This window comes from Saccopteryx leptura, chromosome 1 (assembly GCF_036850995.1).
Source record: "Saccopteryx leptura isolate mSacLep1 chromosome 1, mSacLep1_pri_phased_curated, whole genome shotgun sequence".
Lineage (NCBI taxonomy): Eukaryota > Metazoa > Chordata > Mammalia > Chiroptera > Emballonuridae > Saccopteryx > Saccopteryx leptura.
In genome coordinates this window covers 86,463,524-86,488,561 of record NC_089503.1, presented here as the reverse complement: position 1 = coordinate 86,488,561, position 25,038 = coordinate 86,463,524, and the positions used below count along the sequence as shown (strand labels likewise).

General features: G+C 34.3%; 1 protein-coding gene across 2 annotated transcripts in view; it reads left to right on the top strand.

Annotated features, from left to right (window-relative positions):
• Nucleotides 1-25,038, top strand: part of PGR (progesterone receptor) — a 90,665-nt gene that overhangs the window by 32,934 nt on the left and 32,693 nt on the right. Inside the window, exon 4 of one of the 2 annotated variants that reach the window (XM_066360734.1) lies at nucleotides 16,480-16,785. The exons of the other annotated variant lie outside the window; for it this stretch is intronic. Within the exon in view, the coding sequence (XP_066216831.1) occupies nucleotides 16,480-16,785 (306 nt within the window). The remainder of the gene's footprint in view (nucleotides 1-16,479; nucleotides 16,786-25,038) is intronic. 2 annotated transcript variants of the gene reach the window in all.

The following is a 25,038-nucleotide window of genomic DNA, read 5'->3' as shown; positions in this document are numbered from 1 at the left end:
ATTGATCTAATTAGAAATCTAATCTAAGAACATTTACATAATATGTATATAAAAACTTTAATATTTGCCCTGTAAGAGGTAATATTTTTGTGATTCCCCATAATATAACAATTTATTGCATTATTTAATTAAGAAATATATTAAGCCTTCCAAAAATATTTTTTTAAAAAAACCTAGTCATGGCATAATAGCTCAGTTGATTGGGACATCATATGAAGTGCAGATGTTGCTGATTCGGTCCCTGGTTGGGGCACATGTGGAAGGAGATTGCTGTTTCTATCTTTCTGTCTCTGTACTCACCAAATCAATAAAAAATTAATAGGTAAATAAATAAAACTAAACACCTATGTCTCTATTACTCAGTTTTAACAGCAGATCATTTTTAAATAATTTTTTTATTTTGATTATATTGATATTTTATAAGGAATGAAATATTAAAAATATTTTGAACATTCTAGTGTGTTCTTTTCTGAAGTCATTAGATCCATTTCTTCCTCACAGATAGATCACTTTGTTAAATTATTGTTTAAATCTTCATACTGGTAACTCATGTGTATGAATCCCTAGGTAATATAGTATTATTTTGAATCTTTTTAAACTTTATATAAATGGGATGTAATATACATTTTCAGCTTGCTTTTTTCACTTAATATTGTGGTTTTGAGATTTATTCATATATATACATGTAAGTAGGGTTTTATTTTAACTTCTCTGTGATATATTTTATGAGCATTCCATCATGTTTTTCTTTCTTGTGTTAATGGATAATTATTTCTAATTTTTTATAATTATAAAATGTGCTCCAATAAACATTTTTGTATCTGTATCTTTGTGTATATGTTTGAGAACCTCTCTAGGCTATATATCTAGAAATGGAATTTCTGGTTCATTAAAAATTTTCAATCTTACTGAATGTTACCTGATCACCAAATCACTCTCCCAAGTGTTTATTTCCTCCAATATATGAGATTTCTTGTTAATATGTATCTTCACCTATACTTGCTATTTTCAGACTTTCAAATTTTTCTAACTTAATGAACATAAATTTGATATCTAATTTTAGTTTAATTTTGTGGCCCTGATGAATAGGGAGGGTAAACATTGCTTCATATATTTATTGGTCATTTATTTTCCTCTTCCATGAATTGGCTGTTCATATCCATTGGCCATTTTCAACTAGGTTGTCCATTTTCTTATGATTCATTCATACAGCTTACCTCTGTACTCCATATTGATTCTTTGTTAGTCACATGTAGTCTAGGAGTTTACTTTTTACCTCATTTTAGATGTTCTTTTTTCTAATTTTAATATACTGTAATTACATGTCCTTTATATATATATATATATAAATAACCTCCCTTTATATCTTTTTATACCCTGAAATCATACAGATAATCTACTAAAAAATCACCTAAAATCTTTTAAAAGTTTATTTTTCACATTTATATCCTTAAAATGTCTACATGTTTTTAATTATTTTTATTTTTTTATGTAGACAGGCAGAAATATAACTATTTTATATTCCATATAGTTAACCAATTGCTGCAACACACTTATTGACATAATAGTCTTAATTTTTTTTTTTTTTAACAGAGACAGAGAGAGGGATAGATAGGGACAGACAGACAGGAATGGAGAGAGATGAGAAGCATCAATCATCAGTTTTTCATTGCGACACCTTAGTTGTTCATTAATTGCTTTCTCATATGTGCCTTGACCATGGGCCTTCCACAGACTGAGTAACCCCTTGCTCAAGCCAGCGACCTTGGGTCCAAGCTGGTGAACTTTGCTCAAACCAGATGAGCCTGTGCTCAAGCTGGCGACCTCGGGGTCTCGAACCTGGATCCTCCGCATCCCAGTCCAGTGCTCTATCCCAGGGGTCGGGAACCTATGGCTCACAAGCCAGATATGGCTCTTTTGATGGCCGCATCTGGCTCACAGACAAATCTTTAATAAAAAAAAATCAATAACCTTAAAAATATAAAACATTCTCATGTATTACAATCCATTCATTTCCTACTGCTCATGTTCATGATTGTGGGTGGCTGGAGCCAATCACAGCTGTCCTCTGGGACAACACCAAAGTTTTATTGGATAATGCGTAATGTACACGGGTCGTTGTATGGCTCTCATGGAATTACATTTTAAAATATGTGGTGTTCATGGCTCTCTCAGCCAAAAAGTTTCCCGACCCTTTCTCTATCCACTGTGCCACTGCCTGGTCAGGCTTAAAATTTTTTGATAGTATACTTCTACATAAGTAAAAATGTTAGAGTTTTCATCCCCAACATAGGTCTATTTACAAGTAAATGATACATATTCACTACTATCAAATTATATGTTATGATGCTTAATTTCTTTTTATTTCCTTACTAAAAATAAAAATTTTAATTGTGATATTTTTATAAAGATACTTTATAATTACAAATTCTACTGGAATGTATAGTGTCACCTCTGTTATATGTCAAATTTCCATATGGGTTTGCTCCTCTTCCTGCTTTCTATAACCTTTATACTCTACAAGATTTTGTGTTACAGAGTATGGGTTACATAGTGAAATTGTTTTATCCTCCATTGCATACCCCTGCAATACCTACCACACAATCTGTCTATTTATTTATTTGTTTATACTTTTTTTTAAAAGATTTTATGTATTCATTTTAGAAAGGGGAGAGAGAGAGAGTGACAGAGAGAAGGTGGGGAGGAGCAGGAAGCATCAACTCCCATATGTGCCCTGACCAGGCAAGCCCAGGGTTTTGAACCAGCGACTTCAGTGTTTCAGGTTGATGCTTTATCCACTGTACCACCACAGGTCAGGCACTACCACACAATCTTAAATAATATAGTTTTACCCATTTTGATACCTAGTAGAATAATTCTCCCTAAGTTACACTTCTACGAAATTGTTGGTTTTTCTTGACTTTCTGTATGGTTCTTTTAAAATAATGCTTAAAAAGATTATTCACAATAGTATCTAACACTTAAAACCATGATTTCTTATCCCTAGGAATTATAGATCAAATTTCTTTGCTTCTTTTTTTTCCCATCAGATAACTCTACAGACTTTGCAAACTACCACTGAAATTATTTCAGGTTCATTTTTCTTTCCCAAACAACTTATTGTCATTAAAAATAATTTAGAAATTTCATAATATAGATGGCTTTTAAGTACTAGTATAACATACAGTATTTTCTGAGCTAATTCTGGGATTAAAAAGCTCTTACACTATTTCAGTCTTATATGAAAGAAAATTTGGTTCAATTCTAGTGTTATCTATGGTCAGCATCACAAATGGATAAATGTAATTGTGGTACTTTTATTTCATAAGTAAATTTGCACAGAGGTTTATTGGAAATAAGCTGGCAACACACTCTGATATATCATGGTCCTATTGCTCTGCCTGTGAGAAGCAGTGGCAAAAGTCTGGTCTGGTAAACCTGGAAGAAGGTAGTTCATAGGATTAGATTCTGTATTAAATTTCTGGAGTAAGGTGTGTGGGGGTATATTTGTGGTCTACTGAGAATGTGAGCCTTCTTTGGAATGATAATCAGTGTTGCTCATGGTTGAACTCTTCCATAATTGGAAGTTTCACTGAGGTAATAATTGCCTACACACTACTGAAAATGGCACCTAACCTCCCTCCCTTTCTGTTTCATCCCTTCCTGTTCATTACCCCTTCTTGAGATTTCTCACTTCTGATATAGAAAGAATTTGATTAATAAAAGAATGAAATAAGAGAGAACACTGAAAAATACTTAAAAGACTTAATAAAAACTATGGTAGAATATCAGAGGTCAAAATATTGATTTTTTGATATGTCACTGCGTACATTTTACAGGTTCTTAATTGGCTACAACAGCTATGTTCTTATAAGAATTATGCTTGAGTTATTTGGTCTCATAGTTGCATATGATTCTTGTTTGTAATGAATCACTTCCCTTTCCATTATCAGGTCACTGTGATCTTTTTGCATTTTGTTCATTGTACAATACTGAGCTGGAAAGATAGTTATACCCTGAAAGGTGGTAATATATTTTCTAATTTAGGAGTTCTGCTTCTAACTTCTTTCCTTTAGAAAACATTTTTGTGTATTGACTCACAAAAATTTTTCTGAGTATTTTTATAGGTTTGTTATTTATTTTATTTTATTTTGGTAGAGAGCTTTATCCTCACATTGTAAAAGGTTAGGTTAGAAAGCCAGTTTCTCTCCTACCTCCTCCTACATCTAGATTCACCTCCAATTCTCTTGGCAAAGAGAGTAATATTTCTGAGCTACAGAGTATGGGCTGTGTAGTAAAGTTGTCTTTTTTTTCCCTTCTACTATACTTGAAACCAACAACACCTCAATTCCTTTCCTGAAGGAGTCCAAAATTCCTGAATTTGGGACACTCAACAGTACCTTTTTGGGAGAGTAGAAGCTTAATCTTTGCCTTTAATTACTACAAAAACTGAAACTATCTGTACTGTTTTAAATGCAGAATTGCTGTGGCTGCTGCCTGCCACTGCCCTCCTTGGACCTCTCATCGTCTTCCACCTAGGAGCCTCTCCTACTCAGTCTCTCTGAATCAGATTCCCCCAGAGGCAGAACCCCTCATACTGCTCCCCCGCTTCACTGCGTTGAAACCTCCAGCTAAACAAAAAATATCTTCTGGTCACTGCCTGATTGTCCATCTTAAATGCCATCCCACACACCCTGAATAAGGATATTCTTTAGAGTATTTCTTCTCACTTCTTTGCTTAAAGCTAGTACTCCAAGGTTTTAAAAGTATGGTCCCATTGCACTGATTCTAGCAACATCATTTTTTTTTTTTTTTTTTTGCTAATTCAAGATAATAACATGTAACTCTACATAATTTCTGGCAGCTAAAGCTGAGATAATTACCTACAAGTCCTTCCAAACTACAGCGATTCTTATTATGAGCTTCATAATGTAGAAGGAATTGCACCATTCCTTAACTACCTGCTGATCTTTACCCTCTGTTTCCTCATCCAACTCCCAGAAAGCCTCTGGCCGCCATACAATTTACATTTTAATGTCCAACATAATATTCTCCCTTTGCTTCTATGCAACAGGTCTAGCATTATCACAAAAATACCTTATATCATCTAATATAAAATATTTTTGCCAGAAATAAAAACAAATAGCAGAAAGGCCATGGCAAAATAAACAGCACTTCAGAACAATATTCAGAATTAGTAGTCATTATTATTTTATTCAATCTGATAGTTTTACCTACCTAGTTACCTATTTGTTTGCTCAGTATTTTTCCATCTCAACCCTTCACTCAGTTTCCTTATTTTTGAAATAAGTGGTTTTTTAAGTTTTTTTTTTTTGTGTATGGAAATTTGTTCATGATAAATTCATTTTTTCCACTGAAAATACTGTATTTCAATCTCATTTTTATTTTTTATTTATTTATTTTATTTTATTAGGTGAAAGGAGGGAAGATAGTGAGGTAGACTCCCATATGCAACCCGGCCAGGATTCACCTGGGAACCCCACCTGGAGCCAATGCTCCAGTACCTAGCTATTTTCAGTGCCTGAGGCTGATGTGCTCCAACGGAGCTATCCCCAGCTCATGGAATCATTCTTGAGCCAATAGATCCACTAGCTGTGGGATGGAAAGAGGGAGAGAAGGGGAGGAGAAGGGGGGGAGAAGCAGATGGTCACTTCTCCTGTGTGCCCTGACCATGAATTGAACCTGGGATGTCCATATGCCAGGTCGATGCTCTATCCACTGAGCCACTGTCCAGGGCCTCAACTTCATTTTTCAATGATATTGCTGATCATAAAATTTTAGATTGAGTGTTTTTTCTCCACATATATCTTCTCATTTGTATCTTTTTTTTTTTAATTTTGAGAACTCTCCTGTAGATCTAATAATTTTTTTAAGGCAAGATTTTCTCTATATTTGTATAAAATGTGTTTATACTTAGTTCTCAAATTTTACTAAATGTTAAGTTATAAGTGTAGTTTTATTTTTACTTGGAAATCATCATGATTTCTAAATGTGAGATTGTATTTTTCATAAATACCAGGAGGATCAAAACCATCCCAGTAGTCTTCAAGTATTACTTCCTTCTCATTGCCTCTTTCCACCTCCAGAAGGTTTATGAGACATAGAGTAGGCTAGCCCATTGATCTTTCATATCTCTTTATCCTATTTAACATTACCCATATATTTACCTGTCTGTGCTGTATTCTGTGTAATTTAGTCAGCTGTCTTCCAGTTCACCATTCTTTCATTTTAGTGACAGTATTTTAAAAAGATGTCCTATTTGATTATTTTATAAATTTGTTTCTTTTTCCTACTCTCCCCCTTTCTTGTTTTTATTCTTTTTCATGTCTCTTTAATAATTATAAACATACTTATAAACATGCTTATTGTATTTGTATTCAATAATTCTAAAGTCCCATAACTTAGGATCTAGTTGTGTCATTGTAGTATACTGGTAGTAAAAAAACAAACAAACAAAACACTTTATTTATAGTTTCTCAATGATTTGTGGTTTAAATACTCCCTTATAAAAAATTTTATGCTACCAATGGTTTCTAAAAATTGGCTTTAAAAGTCTTTGAATACTTAATAAATTTTTACAAGTCAGTATGAGCCAAACTCAGCACACTGTTTTTTGTTCCTGCTACTTTCATTGTATTCTTTGTAATTTTGAATTATAAACTCATGTTATTTTTTTGAAACCTGAGTGGCCTTATGAAGGGAATGTCTCTGCTATGAGAATTTTTATTTTATTTTTCCAGACACCTTAGTGATTTCATCAGTGAAGGACCCCTGTTTTTTTCTTTTTAATTTTTATATTGAATTTAGTTGTGACATCGGTTGATAAAATTATACAGGTTTCTAGATATGTAATCATATCTGAAATTAAAGTATTCATTTTTAATATAATATTTGCTGTTGGGTTTAGGGAGATGGTATTTATATGATATATGTCTACATTTCTTTTTTCTTTTTCTTTTTTTAGTAATGGCTCCTGGATTTTAACAAAAAGCCTTTACTTAGTTTCCCATTGCTGCTGTAATAACTTGCCACAAATTTAGTGTATTAAAACACCATACATTTATTATCTTATGGTCTGGAGGCCAGAAGTCTGCAACAAAATGATACAATGCCATAGAAAGTGTATTGCATTTAGCTGCATCCCATGGATTTTGATGTGAAGAATTGTGGGGTTTTTGTTAACGTTTAGATGATTAATTTAATGTTAATTTTCTCTTGGTTAAGGACTTAATTAGAAAGTGTTATGTTCCAAATTAATTTTGGTTTTTAATAGAAGTATGATATATAATTCTTCCAAATGGCACAATTTATGATTCCCTTTATTTGTATCTTCCTCTATTTCTTTCTTCAATGTTTCACAGTTTGCCAGGTACAGGTCTTTAATCTCCTTGGTTAAATGTAAACCTAAGTATTTTATTCTTTTTGATACAGTTGTAAATGAGATTGTTTTTTTAATTTCTCTGATAGTTTGTTATTGGTGTATAAAAATACAACAGATTTATGTCTTGGCATGTTCCTAATTTTAAAGTAGAGCTTTCAGCTTTTCACCATTGAGTATGATTTGGCTGTGGGCTTGTCATTTTTGGCCTTCATTATGTTGAAGTTTCTTCTATTTCTACTTTGCAGAAATTTTCTTTTATCATTAATGAATTTTGGATTCTGCCAAATGCTTTTTTCCGCATCTGTTGTTATGATCATACGATTTTTATCCTCCACTTTATTTTGTGTATCATTTTAATTGATTTGTAGATATTGAACTAACCTTGCATTCAGGAATAAATCACACTTGATTGTGGTCTATGATCCTTTAAATTTTATTGACAAATTCAGCTTTTTAATATTTTATTGAGGATCTTCACATCTATAATTCATCACTAACATTGGCCTAAAATTTCCTTTCTTTCTTTTTTTATTTTTTGTAGTATCCTTATCTGGTTTGGGTATTAGGGTAATGCTGGCCTTGTAAAATGAGTTTGAGAGCTTTCCTAACTCTTCAAATTTTTGGAATAGCTTAAGGAAGATAGGTATTAATTCTACTTTGAATGTTTGGTAAAATTCACCTGTGAAGCTATCTGGTCCAGACCTCTGTTGGGAATATTTTGATTAATGGCTTGATTTTAGTAATTATCAGTCTGTTTTGATTTTCTCTTTCTTCCTGATTCAGTCTTGTTCTTTAGTTTTGAAGGTTTTGGGATTTTTTTTACTTTATTGAAATAATATAGGCCCTTGCTGATTGGCTCAATGGATAGAGCATCGGCCCGGTGTGTGGACATCCTGGGTTCGATCATGGTCAGGGTATACATGAGAAATGGCCATCTGCTTCTCCTCCTTTCCCTCTCCCCCTTTTCACTCTTGTCCTTTTGCAGCCAGCGGCTCATTTGGTCTGAACGTCAGCCTCAGGTGCTGAGGATAGTTTGGTTGATTTGAGTATTGGCCCCAGATTGGGAGTTGCTGGGTAGATCACGATGGAGACACATGTGGGAATCTGTCTCTCTATCTACCCTCCTCTCATTAAAAAAAAAAGAAATATCATATAATATGTATATTTATGCAATTTGATCTTATTGCCCAAACATTATATATCATTTCATTCTGGTGTGCATTATTCTGTTTTATATTAGAGATAGAGAGGAAGGGAGTGAGAAAGAGTAAGAAAAATCAACTCATAGTTGCTTCATTTTAGTTGTGCTTTGATTGCTTCTTGTATGTGCCTTGAGCTGAGCCAGCAACCCCTTGCTCAAGCCAGGGACCTTGGGCTTCAAGCCAGCGACCTTTGAGCTCAAGCTAGTGACCTTGGGATCATGTCAATGATTTCACGCTCATGCCAATGACTCCACAGTCAAGCTGGTGAGCACTTGCTCAAGCTCACGAGCCCATGCTCAAGCCAGCAACCTCCAGGTTTTGAACCAGGGACCTTAACATCTATAGTTGATGCTCTGTGCACTGCACTATCACCATTCAGGCTTACTGCACTATATTAATCCATCCTGTGAATATTTATTATTCATTCATTCTCACCTTGATAGACATTTGTTTCTACTTCGAGGGCTATTACATATATAATATATAGCTCTGAACATTCTTGCCCTTGTCTCCATAAGTGTTGCTTATGTGCAACACTTTCTCTGGGTATGATATATACCTGGATGTAGAATTGCTGATTTTAACATATGTTAAACTTGGATTTACTAGAATAATGCCAAATTGTTTTCGGAGTAGTTGTACAAGTTAACACTCCACAACAGTTCTGTATGAAAGTTGCTGTATTATATGTCCTTGCCATTTCGGGTAGGCAGTATTTCACTGTGCTCTTAAGTTACACTTCTCTGGTTACTAATGAGATTATATTTTTGTTGCCAATTTTATTTTTCTTCTGTGAAGTGGTTTTGTATGCTTTTTCTTTCTGATTTGTAGAAACAGTTTGTATATTCTGGATATATATATATTCAAATAGCTAATTAGAATAGGAAAGAACAGCCTATCTGGTAAAGTGACAGTTGGGCATGAATCTAAAAGACATGAGGAAGCAAGCAATGCAAATATTTAGGGAAAACTCATTTTAGGCAGGGGAAACAGTGTAAAGGCCCTGAGGCAGGAACACACTTAGCAAGTTCCAAAAACATGTGAGTCAAAATGGACAAAGCAAGAGGAAGAATATGAGAGAAACTATATTCTATTTATAAGATTATGTTGGGTTTTGTAAGACTTGATATCAAGAATTTGGATTTCATTCTAAGCATAATGAGAAGACACTAAGAGTATTGAACAAGGAATGAGATAATATGATTTAGGTTTTAAAGACCAGCTGTGTAGAGAATAGACTATAGAAATACAACAATGAAAACTGGGAAAAAACAGCACATGTTGGAATAGCCCAGCTATAATGATGGTGGCTGAAGTTATGGTGGAATAAGTGGCAATGAGGAAAAGGGATTGGATTTTGGTTATATGTTCATAGTAATCTACCAGGATTTGCTCATGAATTGGATACGAGGTGAGAGACTAAGTGAGGTATCAAGGATGCCTCTTGAGTTTTTGGCCAGAGCAGGTATGAAAACGGAAATCTCTAATTATGGGGTGAGTGCATCCAAGTTTAGCTCTAAACAGTATTAAGTTTGAGGGGATTATTAGTCATTCAGGTGGAGAAACTGAATAGATAGTTGAATAGTTGAGTCCAGAGTTCCTAGAAAAAGTTGAGGCAGGAGTTATAAATTTGTTAATTATCCATATCTAGATTAATGGTAAAGGACTAGATGCAAACAACTAGAAAGAGAATGTAGATATCTAAGAGAAGTCTAAGAATTGAGCTCCGGGCTTTCCAAGATTTAGAAATCAAGAAGATCAAAAAGAGCCAGCCAGGGAGACTGAAGGAGTGGCCACAAGATTGAATTATGTGGAACCCAAATGAGCAATGTGTTAAAAAAAAGAAAGGACAGAGTGTATCAAGTACCCCTGATAGAATAAGGTGAAATCTGAAAATTGATCATTGTTTGACACATAAAAATCATTGGTGACCTTGCCCATTGCTTTTTGACAGGTAGAAATCATTGGTGTCTTTGCTGAGAACAATTTTGTTGAAGTAGAGAGCAGAAAAATCTAATTAGTGTAGATTCAAGGGAAAATAGAAACAGAGGAAATGGAGAGAGCCATGTGTCTCCATGGTGTGGAATATGCATAAGAGGATCTATTAAAAAACACAGACAAGAAGGCAGGTGATATCAGAGCAAAGTCCTTGATTAGGTGAGGAGTAAATTTTAGTGCTGAAACAATGGGAACACAAGCACTTAATGCATTGTAACAATAGGAAAGGCAGAGTATAAGAGCACCCACACTGTAGATGAACTACAAAAAGATATGTCTCTGGCTAAGTCTTCTATTTACCTAAGCCTCAAAAATAAAATCAGTTATTTTGCTTCTGAGTCAATCTTTCAAAATAGCACCCATCAGGTTGAAAGACAACTATTAAGTCATTCTCTCCATCTGCTTTCCTATACCCCAATGTCCACTCCCTAGTGTCTAAGCCTAAGTGTTTCCTTCTTCCAACAAAACAGTGAAAGCTCTCATGCATATCATGTCCTAAAGATAAATGTTGCAGGGGGAGGGCAATAGTAAGGTGAAGGTGCTTCCTAGGCCCACACACCTAGTCTCTACTCTGGTTACCCAAAACACCAAGTGCCATGATTTTTCAGAAGTACATAAATAGTATTGTAATTAACCAAAGTTATTCTAAAACTATCTCTGAATTCTGAGTACTTTCTGACATTATTTTCTCAATCAACAAATTCTAAAAGTATAATTTAATGAAGTTCTATAGATTTATGTATTTGTTATATCATTGAATAGTGACTCTTAGACATGAAGTTTAGGAATCACTTCTTTGAAAAACAATATTTTATATAAAATCCACCAGATCAATTTAATAAGGCTCATTTCTGTTCACATTTTTTTTAGTATTCTTGCTGTAATAGCCTTATTTAAAGCTCTATGTTAGGCCAAAACAATGTTAATAATCAGCAAATATTTACTGGGAGTCCACTGCATGATAGACTGTAAAGCTTCAGGTCTACATTGATAAATAAAGCAGACTTTTCCCCATCTTTATCAGCAATTATTTTTTTTATAAATAAATTTTTATTAATGTTAATGGGGTATCATCAATAAATCAGGGTACATATATTCAAAGAAAACATGTCCAGGTTATCTTGTCATTCAATTATGTTGCATACCCATCACCCAAAGTCAGATTGTCCTCCGTCACCCTCTATCTAGTTTTCTTTGTGCCCCCCCTTCCCCTCCCCCTCTCCCTCCTTCCCTCCCGTGCCCTCCCTCTCCCCCACACCCGGTAACCACCACACTCTTGTCCATGTCTCTTAGTCTTGGTTTTATGTCCCACCAATGTATGGAATCATGTAGTTCTTGGTTTTTTCTGATTTACTTACTTCACTCCATATAATGTTATCAAGATCCCACCATTTTGTTGTAAATGATCTGATGTCATCATTTCTTATGGCTGAGTGGTATTCCATAGTGTATATGTGCCACATCTTCTTTATCCAGTCTTCTATTGAAGGGCTTTTGATTGTTTCCATGTCTTGGCCACTGTGAACAATGCTGCAATGAACATATCAATGTTTCTGAGTTTGGGGGGGTGTATACCCAGTAGAGGGATTGCTGGGTCATATGGTAGTTCTATTTTCAGTTCTTTGAGGTACCACCATACTTTCTTCCATAATGTTTGTACTACTTTACATTCCCACCAACAGTGAATGAGGGTTCCTTTATCTCCACAGCCTCTCCAACATTTGCTATTACCTGTCTTGTTGATAATAGCTAATCTAACAGGTGTGAGGTGGTATCTCATTGTAGTTTTGATTTGCATTTCTCTAATAACTAATGAAGATGAGCATCTTTTCATATATCTGTTGGCCATTTGTAGCCTAGTGGGAGAGGCTGGGTGCTCTGAGGGAAACATGCAGCAACAGAAGCTAACAACAGGGAAGCTGCTGAGAGTGGGGTTCAGGAAGACATCATCATGTATCCTTTCATTCATGCAGCAGACATTTATTGAGGCACCAAAGAAGATATAAAGCTGAGAAAGAGGTGGTACTTTTACTGAAGATCACAGTCAAGGACAGGGAATCTTTGTCTTGAACCTTTTTTTTTCTATTTATATTGTCTTCCCTTGAGGATCTGATTTCTATTTACAACTGTGTTTGTGGCTGCAAAATTTCTACATTTAAATTCAACCACTTTGGGGCTCTAGACATTTACTTAAAATTGTCAGCTGTGGCACCAATCCTTTTTGTATTTCACTGTAATGGATGATAAAGACAACTAAAAGTAAGATGAGTGCAGATGTATGCATGTCTTTACAATTTCTATTTTATATAATGTCAAGAGGAGTTAAGGTTAACTGCATTTTTAATAAAAGGTAGGTGTTTTTACTTAACTCACTAAGAGAAAAATAGTGGCTAGATCCTTGACCATGGAACTAATGAGGTCCAAACAATAGGGTTGATATGAAATGCAAAACTTTATATAGAGAAAAGTATTCTAAAATAGTATTTTCTAAACTGTTAATTCCATAAGATAGTAATAGGTTTCTCATAAAGTAAAAATACTACATATTAATACTATTCTATCATATATTAGAGATTCATAGTACATACAATATATTGAAAAGTTCTGTGAAATTTGAAGTAAGGTAAGGATATTTCTCTAACTTTTCTAATTCAGCATTGATTAAATATATATGATCATAGAAGCCTTTGTTATTTGTTTTTTGGGTTTTGGAGGTAGGGGAGAATAGGTGGTTAGGAACCCTTACTAATACCATAAATGCATAATAAAGTTATATTTTTATATAACTCTCACATCTTTCCAACCAAGTTCTAAAATGTCTACTATATGCCAAGCACTGTACCAGAACTTTACATATTATCTTATCTTAGCTAATGGTGTTATTGAGAGGTAAATGCTCTGTGCTCTGTTTAAAAAATGTGTGAAGTGATATCTGGACTAGTAAAGATATCCATCCAGGTACAAAGTTTTTAAATGACAGAATTCATACCGATATACGGCCAAAGAGTAATTATTATATATCTCTTAAGATGTATTTTTGGAAGAACAAACTGACATTTATTGTAGGGGGGTATTGTGTAGAGGTGTCAAGATTGTAGCAATTTCAGCACTTTAGGAAAACACCCTTAATAATACATTTTTTTTATTTTTAATATAATTCTCCTGGTGTCCAAAGTTATCCGTTGACATACATTGTTTGATTAGCTCCAAAAGAATCAATAGCCTGAAGATTTGGAGAAATAAAAGCTATTTGAGGGAGCAGCAGTGTGATCCAGAAATACCACAGTTTTTCCTGACCATACTATTTAATTTTGCCCCAGTCCCACAAATCACTATTACATTATACCCATTTTACTCATAGTGCATCCCTTTGTCTGGTATTTCTACTCTATTTTGTAGTGGTCCTCTCAATCCTTCTCCAAGAATATAAGCTCCCTGAAAGCAGGTACCTTGTCTGATTGTTCACAGCTGTAGTTTCAGAACCTTAAACTGTGTGTGGCACATAAAACCACTCCATAAATGTTTTATGAGTGAATGAAAGAAAACAATAAAGGAAGATAACCCTTGATTAACATCTTTGCTCAGGCATTTATTGGCTTTACAAGCTTGGCCAATTACTTAGCCTCTCTAAATCTATTCTCTGTCTTTAAAATTGAAATGATAATCTTATTTCAAAGGGTTGAGCTGCAAGTTAAATTAGATAAGATAGATATATAAATGGCCTAATTCAATATTAATTTACCTTTCAACTTTGCTTTTATCACATATTCCCCTTTTTCTCCCCACTGGAACTCATGAAAAGACTGTATCAAAAGCAAAAATGTGAATACTGACTATATTAATTCAGACTGCATTTCCTGTGGTCAGCACGTTAGGAAATTATCTTGGAATTTATTTTGGGTATAAGACTCTAAGATCTGATCAAAGTGTAAAACACTTGTTTGGTTTACAATGAGATTCTGGGATTTCATAGTGTAGTCAAATCCTGATAAAAGGAACTGAAAGGCGGGGGGGAAGACAGGAGGTTAAAGTAAATTGGAAGGAAAGACATTTTAGAGGTTTTATTGCAGAAAAAGAGAGGGGAAGGTGTATGTTATATTGTCTGTTAACCATAGTATTTTAGGATTGGAAGGAACCTTAAAAATCATTTAATTCAACCTTTGTGCTCTTTCTCAAATATCTTGTCTATACCTCTTTTCCAGAATCCCAACAAATGAACATGTAGTCCCTCAGAAATCTGAGCTCTAGAATCTGACACTGGGCATGTCACTTTCTCTACTCTTCAATTTCTTAGTCTACAAATAGAGTTAATAATACCTACCTTTCCTATATATAAGAGGTACTCCATAGATGTTACTTTAATTGTTTTTATTTCCAGTTTTGTCTAGAAACTTTTATAGTGGAGGATCTAGACAAAGTAAAAATAGTTATTTAAACTTTTTATCTAGCAGCTTTTACTTCTCTTAAAATTTCCATTTTACCCAAATGTGACTTCCCTTCCCTCTAGTGATTCATTCCTTTCCCAGGGAGCCCAAATTGGTCCCTGTAAACAGTCTAAATCCTTTTTGTATCTTGACCCTGGAATTTGTTTCCCTTTCACCTACAGATTCTAGCTCAATCCGTGGGAACTTTATACAAAGTGTAATCTTTTTCTTTATGGTGATACCTGAGCTCAGAAATCACAAAGGCAAATGCTTAGAGAGACTGGGCAGGTAACATAATTGGGTAGAAAGACTGAGGAAAACTGACCAATGGCCTACTACCATTTTTTGTTAGGAACCAGGGCATATTGAAGTGCCCATGTACCATTCAAAAGCAGCAGCTGCAATTCAACACTAACAGATTACTGCCATTAAATAATTCAGAGCTGTTTTCATAATTTTGGAAAGCACTGTATGAGCCAAACAAAATATGTCCATGGGCCAGATTAGGCATTAGCACCATCTGATTGCAACCTCTGTTTAGATCATTGCAAACAGTTATCATGCCTCCCTTACCCTTTTCCTAGGTAACAAGCACAGACACTTTCTACTGTTAAGCAGCATCTGCCTGGCATAACACCAGGGTAGGGGGGATCACTGAAAACTAAGCCTGTCCTCTGATCACCAGTACTTTCTCTAATTCAGCCCAAGGCACCTATTAACTGTCAACAGGCATCAGCTCAGCTGAACATCCTGGTCTTCTTCAACCACTCTTCATGACACAGATCCTCTAGTCATCTCACCATTGGACTTTCCTTCTTACTGATATATCACAATTTATCACAGCATAAATTCTAGAAATTGTCTAGAAATACAAATGTGGCCTGATCAATGTGTGATGTAGACTATCTCTTCTCTTTCTATTAAGAAAAGAGATTCTTAATTTTGGGTTCTTAGATCTCATAATAGTACATAAATATTTATTTCAAGGCATTTCACAGAATCTACAAACCCACTTAAGATTGTGTGCAAAATTTTGTGGGGTTTGCATACATATCTGTAGATTTTTTTAAAGGAATGAAACCCCATAAAAAGATTCAACAGCTACTAAAGACTGTTTAAATTAATGTAGTTTGTAGCACTTGCTTTTGGGAGGCAGTCCTGTCACAATATTGACCAGGACTGAGTTTGGCCTCTGCTAAAAGCCATTTGTCTTTTCATATGTGTTGCTGCAATGGTCCGTAGCCTCCTGCTGGATAATTTTGTAATTACCACAGTAACCCAATTAAAGCTGGTGTAATTAATTCTTTAACCTCAGCCTGAGACGTAACATTTTCTCTTATTCAGTTATATTTTGTTAGATGGATGCTGAATGTTCTGAAATCCTAGAATCATAATATTCTGCTGAACAATTCAGTTGCTATGTATTTACATTCACTTTTTTTCTTCTATGTAGGTCGAAAGTTTAAAAAGTTCAATAAAGTCCGAGTTATGAGAGCACTGGATGCCGTTGCTCTCCCACAGCCGGTGGGCATTCCAAATGAAAGCCAAGCCCTAAGCCAGAGAATTTCTTTTTCACCAAGTCAAGATATACACTTGATGCCTCCACTGATCAACCTGCTGATGAACATTGAACCAGACGTGGTCTACGCAGGGCATGACAACACCAAACCTGATACTTCCAGCTCTTTGTTGACAAGTCTTAATCAACTAGGGGAGAGACAACTTCTTTCAGTAGTCAAGTGGTCTAAGTCACTGCCAGGTAAGAATCATTTGTAAATAGAACCAAGTAAAACACATCTTACTATGTTTGTTGAACTAGTCGATTGTTAAATATAAGTCAGTCTAGTAAATTAAACTGTAATTTAGCAGTATGTGTTTCAGCAATTCAAAATATTTATCTAGGGCCTGACCAGGCAGAGGCACAGTATATAGAGCATCAGACTGGGATGCAGAGGACCCAGGTTCAAAACCACAAGGTTGCTGGCATGAGCGTGGGCTTATCAGGCTTGGGCTTGAATGCAGGCTCACCAGCCTGAGAGTAGGGTCAATGGCTTGAGTGTGGGATCATAGATATGACCTCATGTTTGCTGGCTTAAGCTCGAAGGTCACTGACTTGAAGTCCAAGTTTGCTGTCTTGAGCCCAAGGTTGCTGGCTTGAGCAAGGGGTCACTCATTCTGCTGTAACACCCCAGACAAGGCACATATGAGAAATCAATCAATGAAATCAAAGGTGTCACAAGGTAGAATTTATGCTTCTCATCTCTCTCCCTTCTTGTCTGTCTGTCCCTATCTGTCCCTCTCTCTGTCAAAAGTAAATAATAAATAAATAAAGAATTACACACATCAAACGGTTTAAAAACAGCATAAGTTTATGTGTTAAACCACAGAAATTATAGTAATTTGGAGAATGATAAATTAACCATCTTCTTTAAAATGTCATTCTAAACCCTAATTCGACCAAGCTCAATTGGTTCAAAATAAAACTGAACAGATCTGTTATATAACAAATCAAAATAGTATTCAGAGTACAGCAGTCTATACAGGCAATTGAGAAACAAAATTTCTAACCATAAATAATTTTGACAGAGGAAAATGGACCTCCAGACATTATTTTCCCTAAATTATTCCCAAAGGAGATGACAATTAAAATTTAAACATATTATGAAAGGATTTTGTCACATAAGCTATTTTTGCTCCCTCAGCACCACTTTCTAGGAGCTAAGAGACTGAAAAATTTACAAGGATGCCCTGCTTGTTTAACTAAATCTTAAACTGCAGAGTGAGGAGAAAGTGTGGGTAGCAATTACTTGAGGAGGTATTAATCCTGCAATGAGAAATAGAAGTTTTTTTAAAAAAAAATTACTTCTGTTCACACCAGTAATATCCTTAGACTCATTTATCAAAGTATTGGGTATCGCATGATGTTAATATTTGCATTCTGGTAGTAAGTCAAATGAATGAGTGATGAAAATGGCTAATGAACCAGAGTGAAAGGACTTGGATGGACATACATAAGCAAAGTAATGTGGTATCGTTAGCTATTCAAAGCCTTTCAGTTGACTTTAAACTAGAGTATGGGTTTTATTTATTTGATCCACTCAATAAATGTTTATTGCTTACCTGCTGTGGCAGGACCTAATACACAGTGGTATTAGAAATAGAAGCCAGAAGCCTGTGCTGATGATGGGAATGCATTTTGATAGACCACATCCTAATATCTGGTAATCAGTTTTCACATAAGAGAAACGTATTTTATCCACTCACTTGTTTTATTTTCTTTTATTTTTTAATAAAAGTTAATATACAATATTATATTGATTCAGGTGTATAACATTGTGATTAATTATATAATCATTTGATACTATAATAGTTATTACAATATTATTGTCTATATTTCTCTTTGTAGTATCTTACCTCCTATTACTATTTTTAAAACTGCATTTAAAATAGGCATTTTGCGCTTCTGAATCTCTTTCAAAATTTTCCGCATTCCCATACACCTTCCCATTTGGGACCATCAATTTATTCTCTGTATCTATGAATTTTGTTTTTTTTGTTTATTTTTCAAATTCCACATATATGTTAAATTATATGGTATTTGTCTTTTTTTGATATGACTTATTTCACTTAACATAATACCCTCTAATTCTATCTATCCATATTGCCACAAATGGCAATATTTGGTTCTTTTTTATGGTTGAGCAATATTCCATTTTAAATATGTACCACAATTTTTTTAATCCATTCATCTATCAATGGACACCTAAGTTGCTTCTATATCTTGACTATTGTAATTAGTGCTTCAGTGAACACAAGGGTGCATATGTCTTTTTTGAATTAGTGTTTTCAATATTTTTGAATAAATAACTAGAAGTAAAATTGCTGGGTATGAGAATTCTATTTATTAAATTTATTTCTAGTCATTCTATTCTTTATGATATTGTAAATAGAATGCTTCTTTTAAATTTTATTTATTTTTATTGAATTTAATGAGGAGTCACTGATTAACAAAATTATACAGGCTTCAAAAAAGCTGTGGCAAGTAAGGTTTTCTTAATTTCTCTTTCCGGATAGTTCATTTTTATTGTGGAAAGACACAACCAAAATCTTTTTTTTTCTTTTATTAAATTTTTAAATTTACTGTGTTAAAATGGATTTAAGTGTCCCACTCAATATAACACCTTCACCCCCAACCACATGCCCCCCATTACACGCCTTTTGCCCCTCCTCCTAACTCCTCCCTTCCCTCTGAGATTTGCTGTCCTGTTATCTGTATCTATGTGTTATGTATATATAATTTCACTAATCCCTTCACCTTCTCTGATCCCATTTTTTATCCCCCTTTCGTCTGACTTGCTGTCCTTCTGCTCCCCATGACTCCACCTCTGCCTCTATTCCGTTATTCAGTTCACTTTGTTCATTAGATTCCACATATAAGTGAGATCATATATTTTTCTTTCTCTGCCTGGTTTACTTAACTTAGCATAATAATCTCCAGGTCTATCCATACCATTGCAAAAGGTAAGATTTCATTCTTTTTCTAGGCTGCATAATATTCTATTGTGTATGTGTACCACCGGTTTATATCCATTCGTACACTGATGGACAATTGCCCTGTTTCCAGATCTTGGCTATTATAAACAATACTGTAATAAACATGGGGTGCATATCTCTTTTGAATCAGTGTTTTTGGGATTCTTATGATAGATTCCTAAAAATAGGATAGCTGAGTTAAAAGGCAATTCCATTTTTAATTATTTGAGGAAATGACATACTGTTTTCGACAGTGGCTGCACAAGTCTGCATTCCCACCAGCAGTGCAGAAGGGTTCCCTTTTCTCCACACCCTCACCAGCACTTGTTGTGTGTTGATTTGTTAATAAGAGCTATTCTGACAGGTTTGAGGTATTATCTCACTCTGGATTTTAATTACAGTTCTCTGATGATTAGTGATGTTGAACATTTTTTCATATGCCTGTTGGCCATCTGTATATCCTCTGAGAAGTGTTTTTCAGTTCCTTTGCCCATTTTTTAATTGGATTGTTTACCTTCCTGGGGTTGTGTCAGAAGTTCTTTATAAATTTTGGTTATTAACCCCTTATCAGACATATCAGTGAAAACAATATGTTCTGCCATTATGTGGGTTTTCTTTTTATTTTGTTAATGGTGTCCTTTTATGTGCAAAAGCTTGTTATTTAATATAGTCCCATTTGTTTACTTTGTCCTTTATTTCACTTGCCTGTGGAGATATATAGACAAAAATATTGCTATGAGAGATATCGGAGAGTTTACTGCCTGTGTTTTCTTCCAGATGTTTATAGTTTTGTGACTTACATTAAAGTCTTTTATCCATTTTGAGTTAATTTTTGTGAATGGTGTAAGTTGGTGGTCTGATTTCATTTTCTTGCATGTACTTGTCCAATTTTTTCAACACCATTTATTAAAGAGACTGTCTTTACTTCATTGTACACTATTACCTCCTTTGTCAAATATCAATTGACTATAAAGGCATAAGTTATTTCTGGGTTCCCTGTACTGTACCATTGATCTGTATGCCTGTTCTTATGCCAGTACCAAGCTGTTTACATTACAATGGCCTTGTAGTATAACTTGATATCAGGAAGTGTGATACCTTCCATTTTGTTCTTCATTTTCAAGATTTCTGAGACTGTTCGTGTCCTTCTCTGTTTCCATATAAATTTTTGGAATATTTGTTCTAAATCTTTGAAACATGTCATTAGTATTTTAATAAGAATTGCATTGAACCTATAGATTATTTTGGGTAGTATAGATATTTTAATGATGCCTATTCTTTCTAACTATGAACACAGTATGTGCTTCCACTTGTTTGTATCTTCCCTGATTTCTTTTTTCAATGTCTTATAATTTTCCAAGTACAAGTCTTTTACATCCTTGGTTAAATTTATTCCAAGGTACTTTATTTTTTTGTTGTTGCAAAAGTGAAGGGAATTGTTTCCTTAATTTCTCTTTCTGAGTTTATTGTTGGTATATAAAAATTCCACTGATTTCAGAATATTAATTTTATATTTTGCCACCTTGCCAAATTCATTTATCAGGTCTAGTAGTTTTTTGACTGAGACTTTAGGGTTTTCAATGTGTCATCAACAAATAATGACAGTTTTACTTCTTCTTTTCCAATTTCGTTGTCTTTTATTCCTTCTTCTTGTCTGACTGTTGTGTCTAGGACTTCCAGAACTATGTTGAATAAGAGTGGTGAAAAGGGGCACCCGGGTCTTGTTCCTGATCTTAGGGGATTGCTTTTAATTTTTGCCCATTGAGTATAATGTTGGCTGTGGGTTTTTCATATATGGCCTTTATTATGTTGAGGTATGTTCCCTGTATGCCCACATTCCTGAGAGTTTTGATCATGAATGGGTGCTGGATTTTATCAAATGCTTTTTATGCATCTATTGATATTATCATATGATTTTTATTCTTTTGTTTATGTGATGAATCACGTTTATTGATTTGCAAATATTGTACCAGCCTTTCCTACCTGGAATAAACCCCACTTGATCATGACGTATGATCTTTTTGATGCGTTGCTGAATCTGGTTTGCTAATATTTTGTTTGGAATTTTAGCATCTCTGTTCATCAGGGATATTGGCCTCTAGTTTTCTTTTTTTATAGTGTCTTTACCTGGGTTTGGAATTAGGATCATGTTTGCCTCATAAAAGGAGCATGAAGTCTCCCCTACCCTTGAATTTTTTGAAATAGCTTGAGAAAGATAGGTGCTACTTTTTCTTTAAATTCTTGGTAAAATTTGGCTGTGAAGCTATCTGGTCCAGGGCTTTTGTTTGCTGAGAGTTTTTTGATAACTGTTTCAGTTTCATTTATTGTATTCAGTATATTTAGGTTTTCTGATTCTTCCAGATTGAGTTTGGGAAGATTTTATTTGTCTAGGAATTTATCCATTTTGCCTCAGTTGTCTTATTTTTTGGCATATGGATCTTCATAGTATTTTCTATAATCCTTTGTATTTGTGGTGTCAGTTGTTACTTCTCCACTTTCATTTCTAATTTTACATATTTGAGTCCTCTCTCTTTTTTTTTTTTTTGATGAGTCTGGTTAAAGGTTCATCAATCTTGTTTACCTTTTCAGAGAACCAGCTGTTGGTTTCATTGATCTTTTGTACTTTTTTTTTTAGCCTCTATGTTATTTATTTCTGTTCTGATGTTTATTATTTCCTTCCTTCTACTTCCTCTGGGCTTTATTTGTTGTTCTTTTTTCTAATTCTTTTAGGTACAGGGTTAGGTGGTTTATAGCACTTTTTCTAGCTTCCTAAGGTATGCCTGTAATGCTATGCATTTCTCTCAAAAGACTGCTTTTGCTGTGTCCCAAAGATTTTGCATTGTTGTATGCTCACTTCTATTTGTTTCAATGAAATTTTTTATTCTACTTTGATCTCATTGTTCACCCATTTGTTATTTAAGAGCATGCTATTTAGCCTCCAAGTATTTGAATGTGTTTCAGTTTTTCTGTTGTTGATTTCTAGTTTCATGCCATTGTGATCAGAGACGATGTTTGATATGATTTCAATCTTCTTAAATTTATTAAGACTTGTGTTTGTGTCCTAATATGTGGTCTATCTTAGAAAATGTACCCTGAGCACATGAAAAAATTTATTTTTTCATGTATATTCTGCTGGTTTGGGGTTAAATGTTCTGAAAATATCAATTAAATCCAGTACATCTAGTGTGTCATTTAAGGCCATTGTTTCTTTGTTAATTTTCTGTTGGGTAGGTCTATTATTCATTAATGTTAGTGGTGTTTAAAATCCCCTACTACTATAGTATTGCTGTTGATCTTGCCATTTATGTTCTTCAAAATCTGCTTTATATATTTAGATGCTCCTTTATTAGATTCATAAATATTTACAGGTTATATTTTTCTGCTGTATTGCTCCCTTTATCATTATGTAGTGACGTTCTTTGTCCTTTATAATAATAACCTTTGTTTTAAAGGTTATTTTGTCAGATATAACTACAATCATCCCTCGCCATGTGGCCGTTCATTTTTCATGGTCTCACTGTATTGCAGATTTTTTAATTGTATATATCTAATTTTGTATCATGGATTTTTCACTGTATTGCAGAATTTTGTGGTATATAGGTATTTTTATATATTTATTATTTTAATTTTTATGTGGTAAAATAAGGATTTTCTAGCCTAAAACTGAAAACAATTTAAAAATATATAAAAATATTAATTAGAACACATTGAAATATATATATTAACTCGAAATAAAATATGTAGCATATAGTAGATGAGTAGACAAAGACTTGCACTTATGGAAAATGTAGCTACGGCCATTTCCAAGTGAGCTAGTTTGCCCACATGAGATCGTACACAGCACACTATTGGCTGATGTATGGGAGGGGACCAACCACAGCACTGTATTCAGTACCCTGGGTGTAGGTTTAAGAGTGTAGAAAGTGTTTAAGAGCATAGAAAGTTTTAAGTGTGGGAAAGGTTAATAACAGTGTGGGAAAGGTTTATAAGAGTGTGGGGAGGGTTTGTAAAACCTTAAAATATTTTTAAATAATAAAATAAATATAAGGTTGCTACTTCGCAGATTTTTGCCTATCGTGGGGGATCTGGAACCTAACCCCCATGATAGACGAGGGACCACTGTATTGCTACGCTAGCTTTTTTTTTTTTCATTTCCATTTGCATAAAATACTCTTTTCCATCCCTTCACTTTTAGTCTATGTGTAACTTTTGCTCTGTGGTCGGTCTCTTGTAGACAGCATATGTATGGGTCCCATTTTCTTATCCATGCAGCTACCCTATGTCTTTTGATTGGAGCATTTAATCTATTTACATTTAAGGTTATTATTGACATATACTTATTTATTGTCATTTTATTCTTTAAATCTACAATGCTCATTCTTTGATTTCTTTATTCCTTTGCTCTTTTTATAGTGAACCCCTTAACATTTCTTGCAGTAGTGGTTTGGTTGTAATGAATTCTTTGAGTCTTTTTTTGTCTGGGAAGCTTTATATTTCAACTTCAATTTTAAATGATAGCCTTACTGAATAAAGTAGTCTTGGTTGTAGGTTCTTGTTTTGCATCACTTTGAATATTTCTTTCCAATCCCTTCTGGCCTTAGTGTTTCTGTTGAGAAGTCGAATGTCAACTTTATGGGGGCTCCTTTGTAGGTAACTAACTGCTTTTCCCTTGAAGCTTTTAGTAATCTTTTTTTTGTCTCTTAACTTTGGCCTTTTAATTATGATGTGTCTTGATGTAGGCCTCCTTGGGTTCCTCTTAATTGGGACTCTCTGTGCTTCTTGAACATGTGTCGCTTTTTTCTTCATCACTTTAGGGCAATTTTCTACTATGATTTCTTCAAACAGACTTTCTATCCCTTATTCAGTCTCTTCTTCTTTAGGAACCCCTATGATGCAGATGTTGTTTCTTTTCATGTTGTCATAGAGGTCTCTTAGAGTTTCATCAGTCTTTTTGAGACTTTTCATTTTGCTGCTCTGCTTCTGTGCTTTTGTTTATCTTGTCCTCTAAATCACTGATTCGATCCTCTGCTTCATCCAGCCTGCTGTTAATTCCTTCTAGTGCAGTCTTCATTTCTGATGTTGTATTTGTCATTTCTGACTGCTTCTTTTTTATGATGTCAGTGTCCTTTTGATGCTTGCTATCTCTTTAAGTTCTCATTATAACCATGCATTGTTGCTCTAAGATCCCTGAGCATCCTAAAAATTATTATTTTAAACTCTGTATCTGATAGTTTGCTTCTTTCATTTTATTTATCTCTTTTTCTGGGGATTTCTCTTGTTGATTCATTTGAGTCATATTTCTTTGTCTTCCCATTTTGTCTGTGTATTAGGTAGATCTGTCTGACTTTGAAATTTGTTAGTGGTGTCTTCATGAGAAAGATGGACTCAGTGGTACTGACCTCCAGGCTACCTGAGTTTTTTGCTCTAGGAATGCTTCTTGAGCTTAGTATTTACTCTCCTGTTGTATGTCAGTATTGAA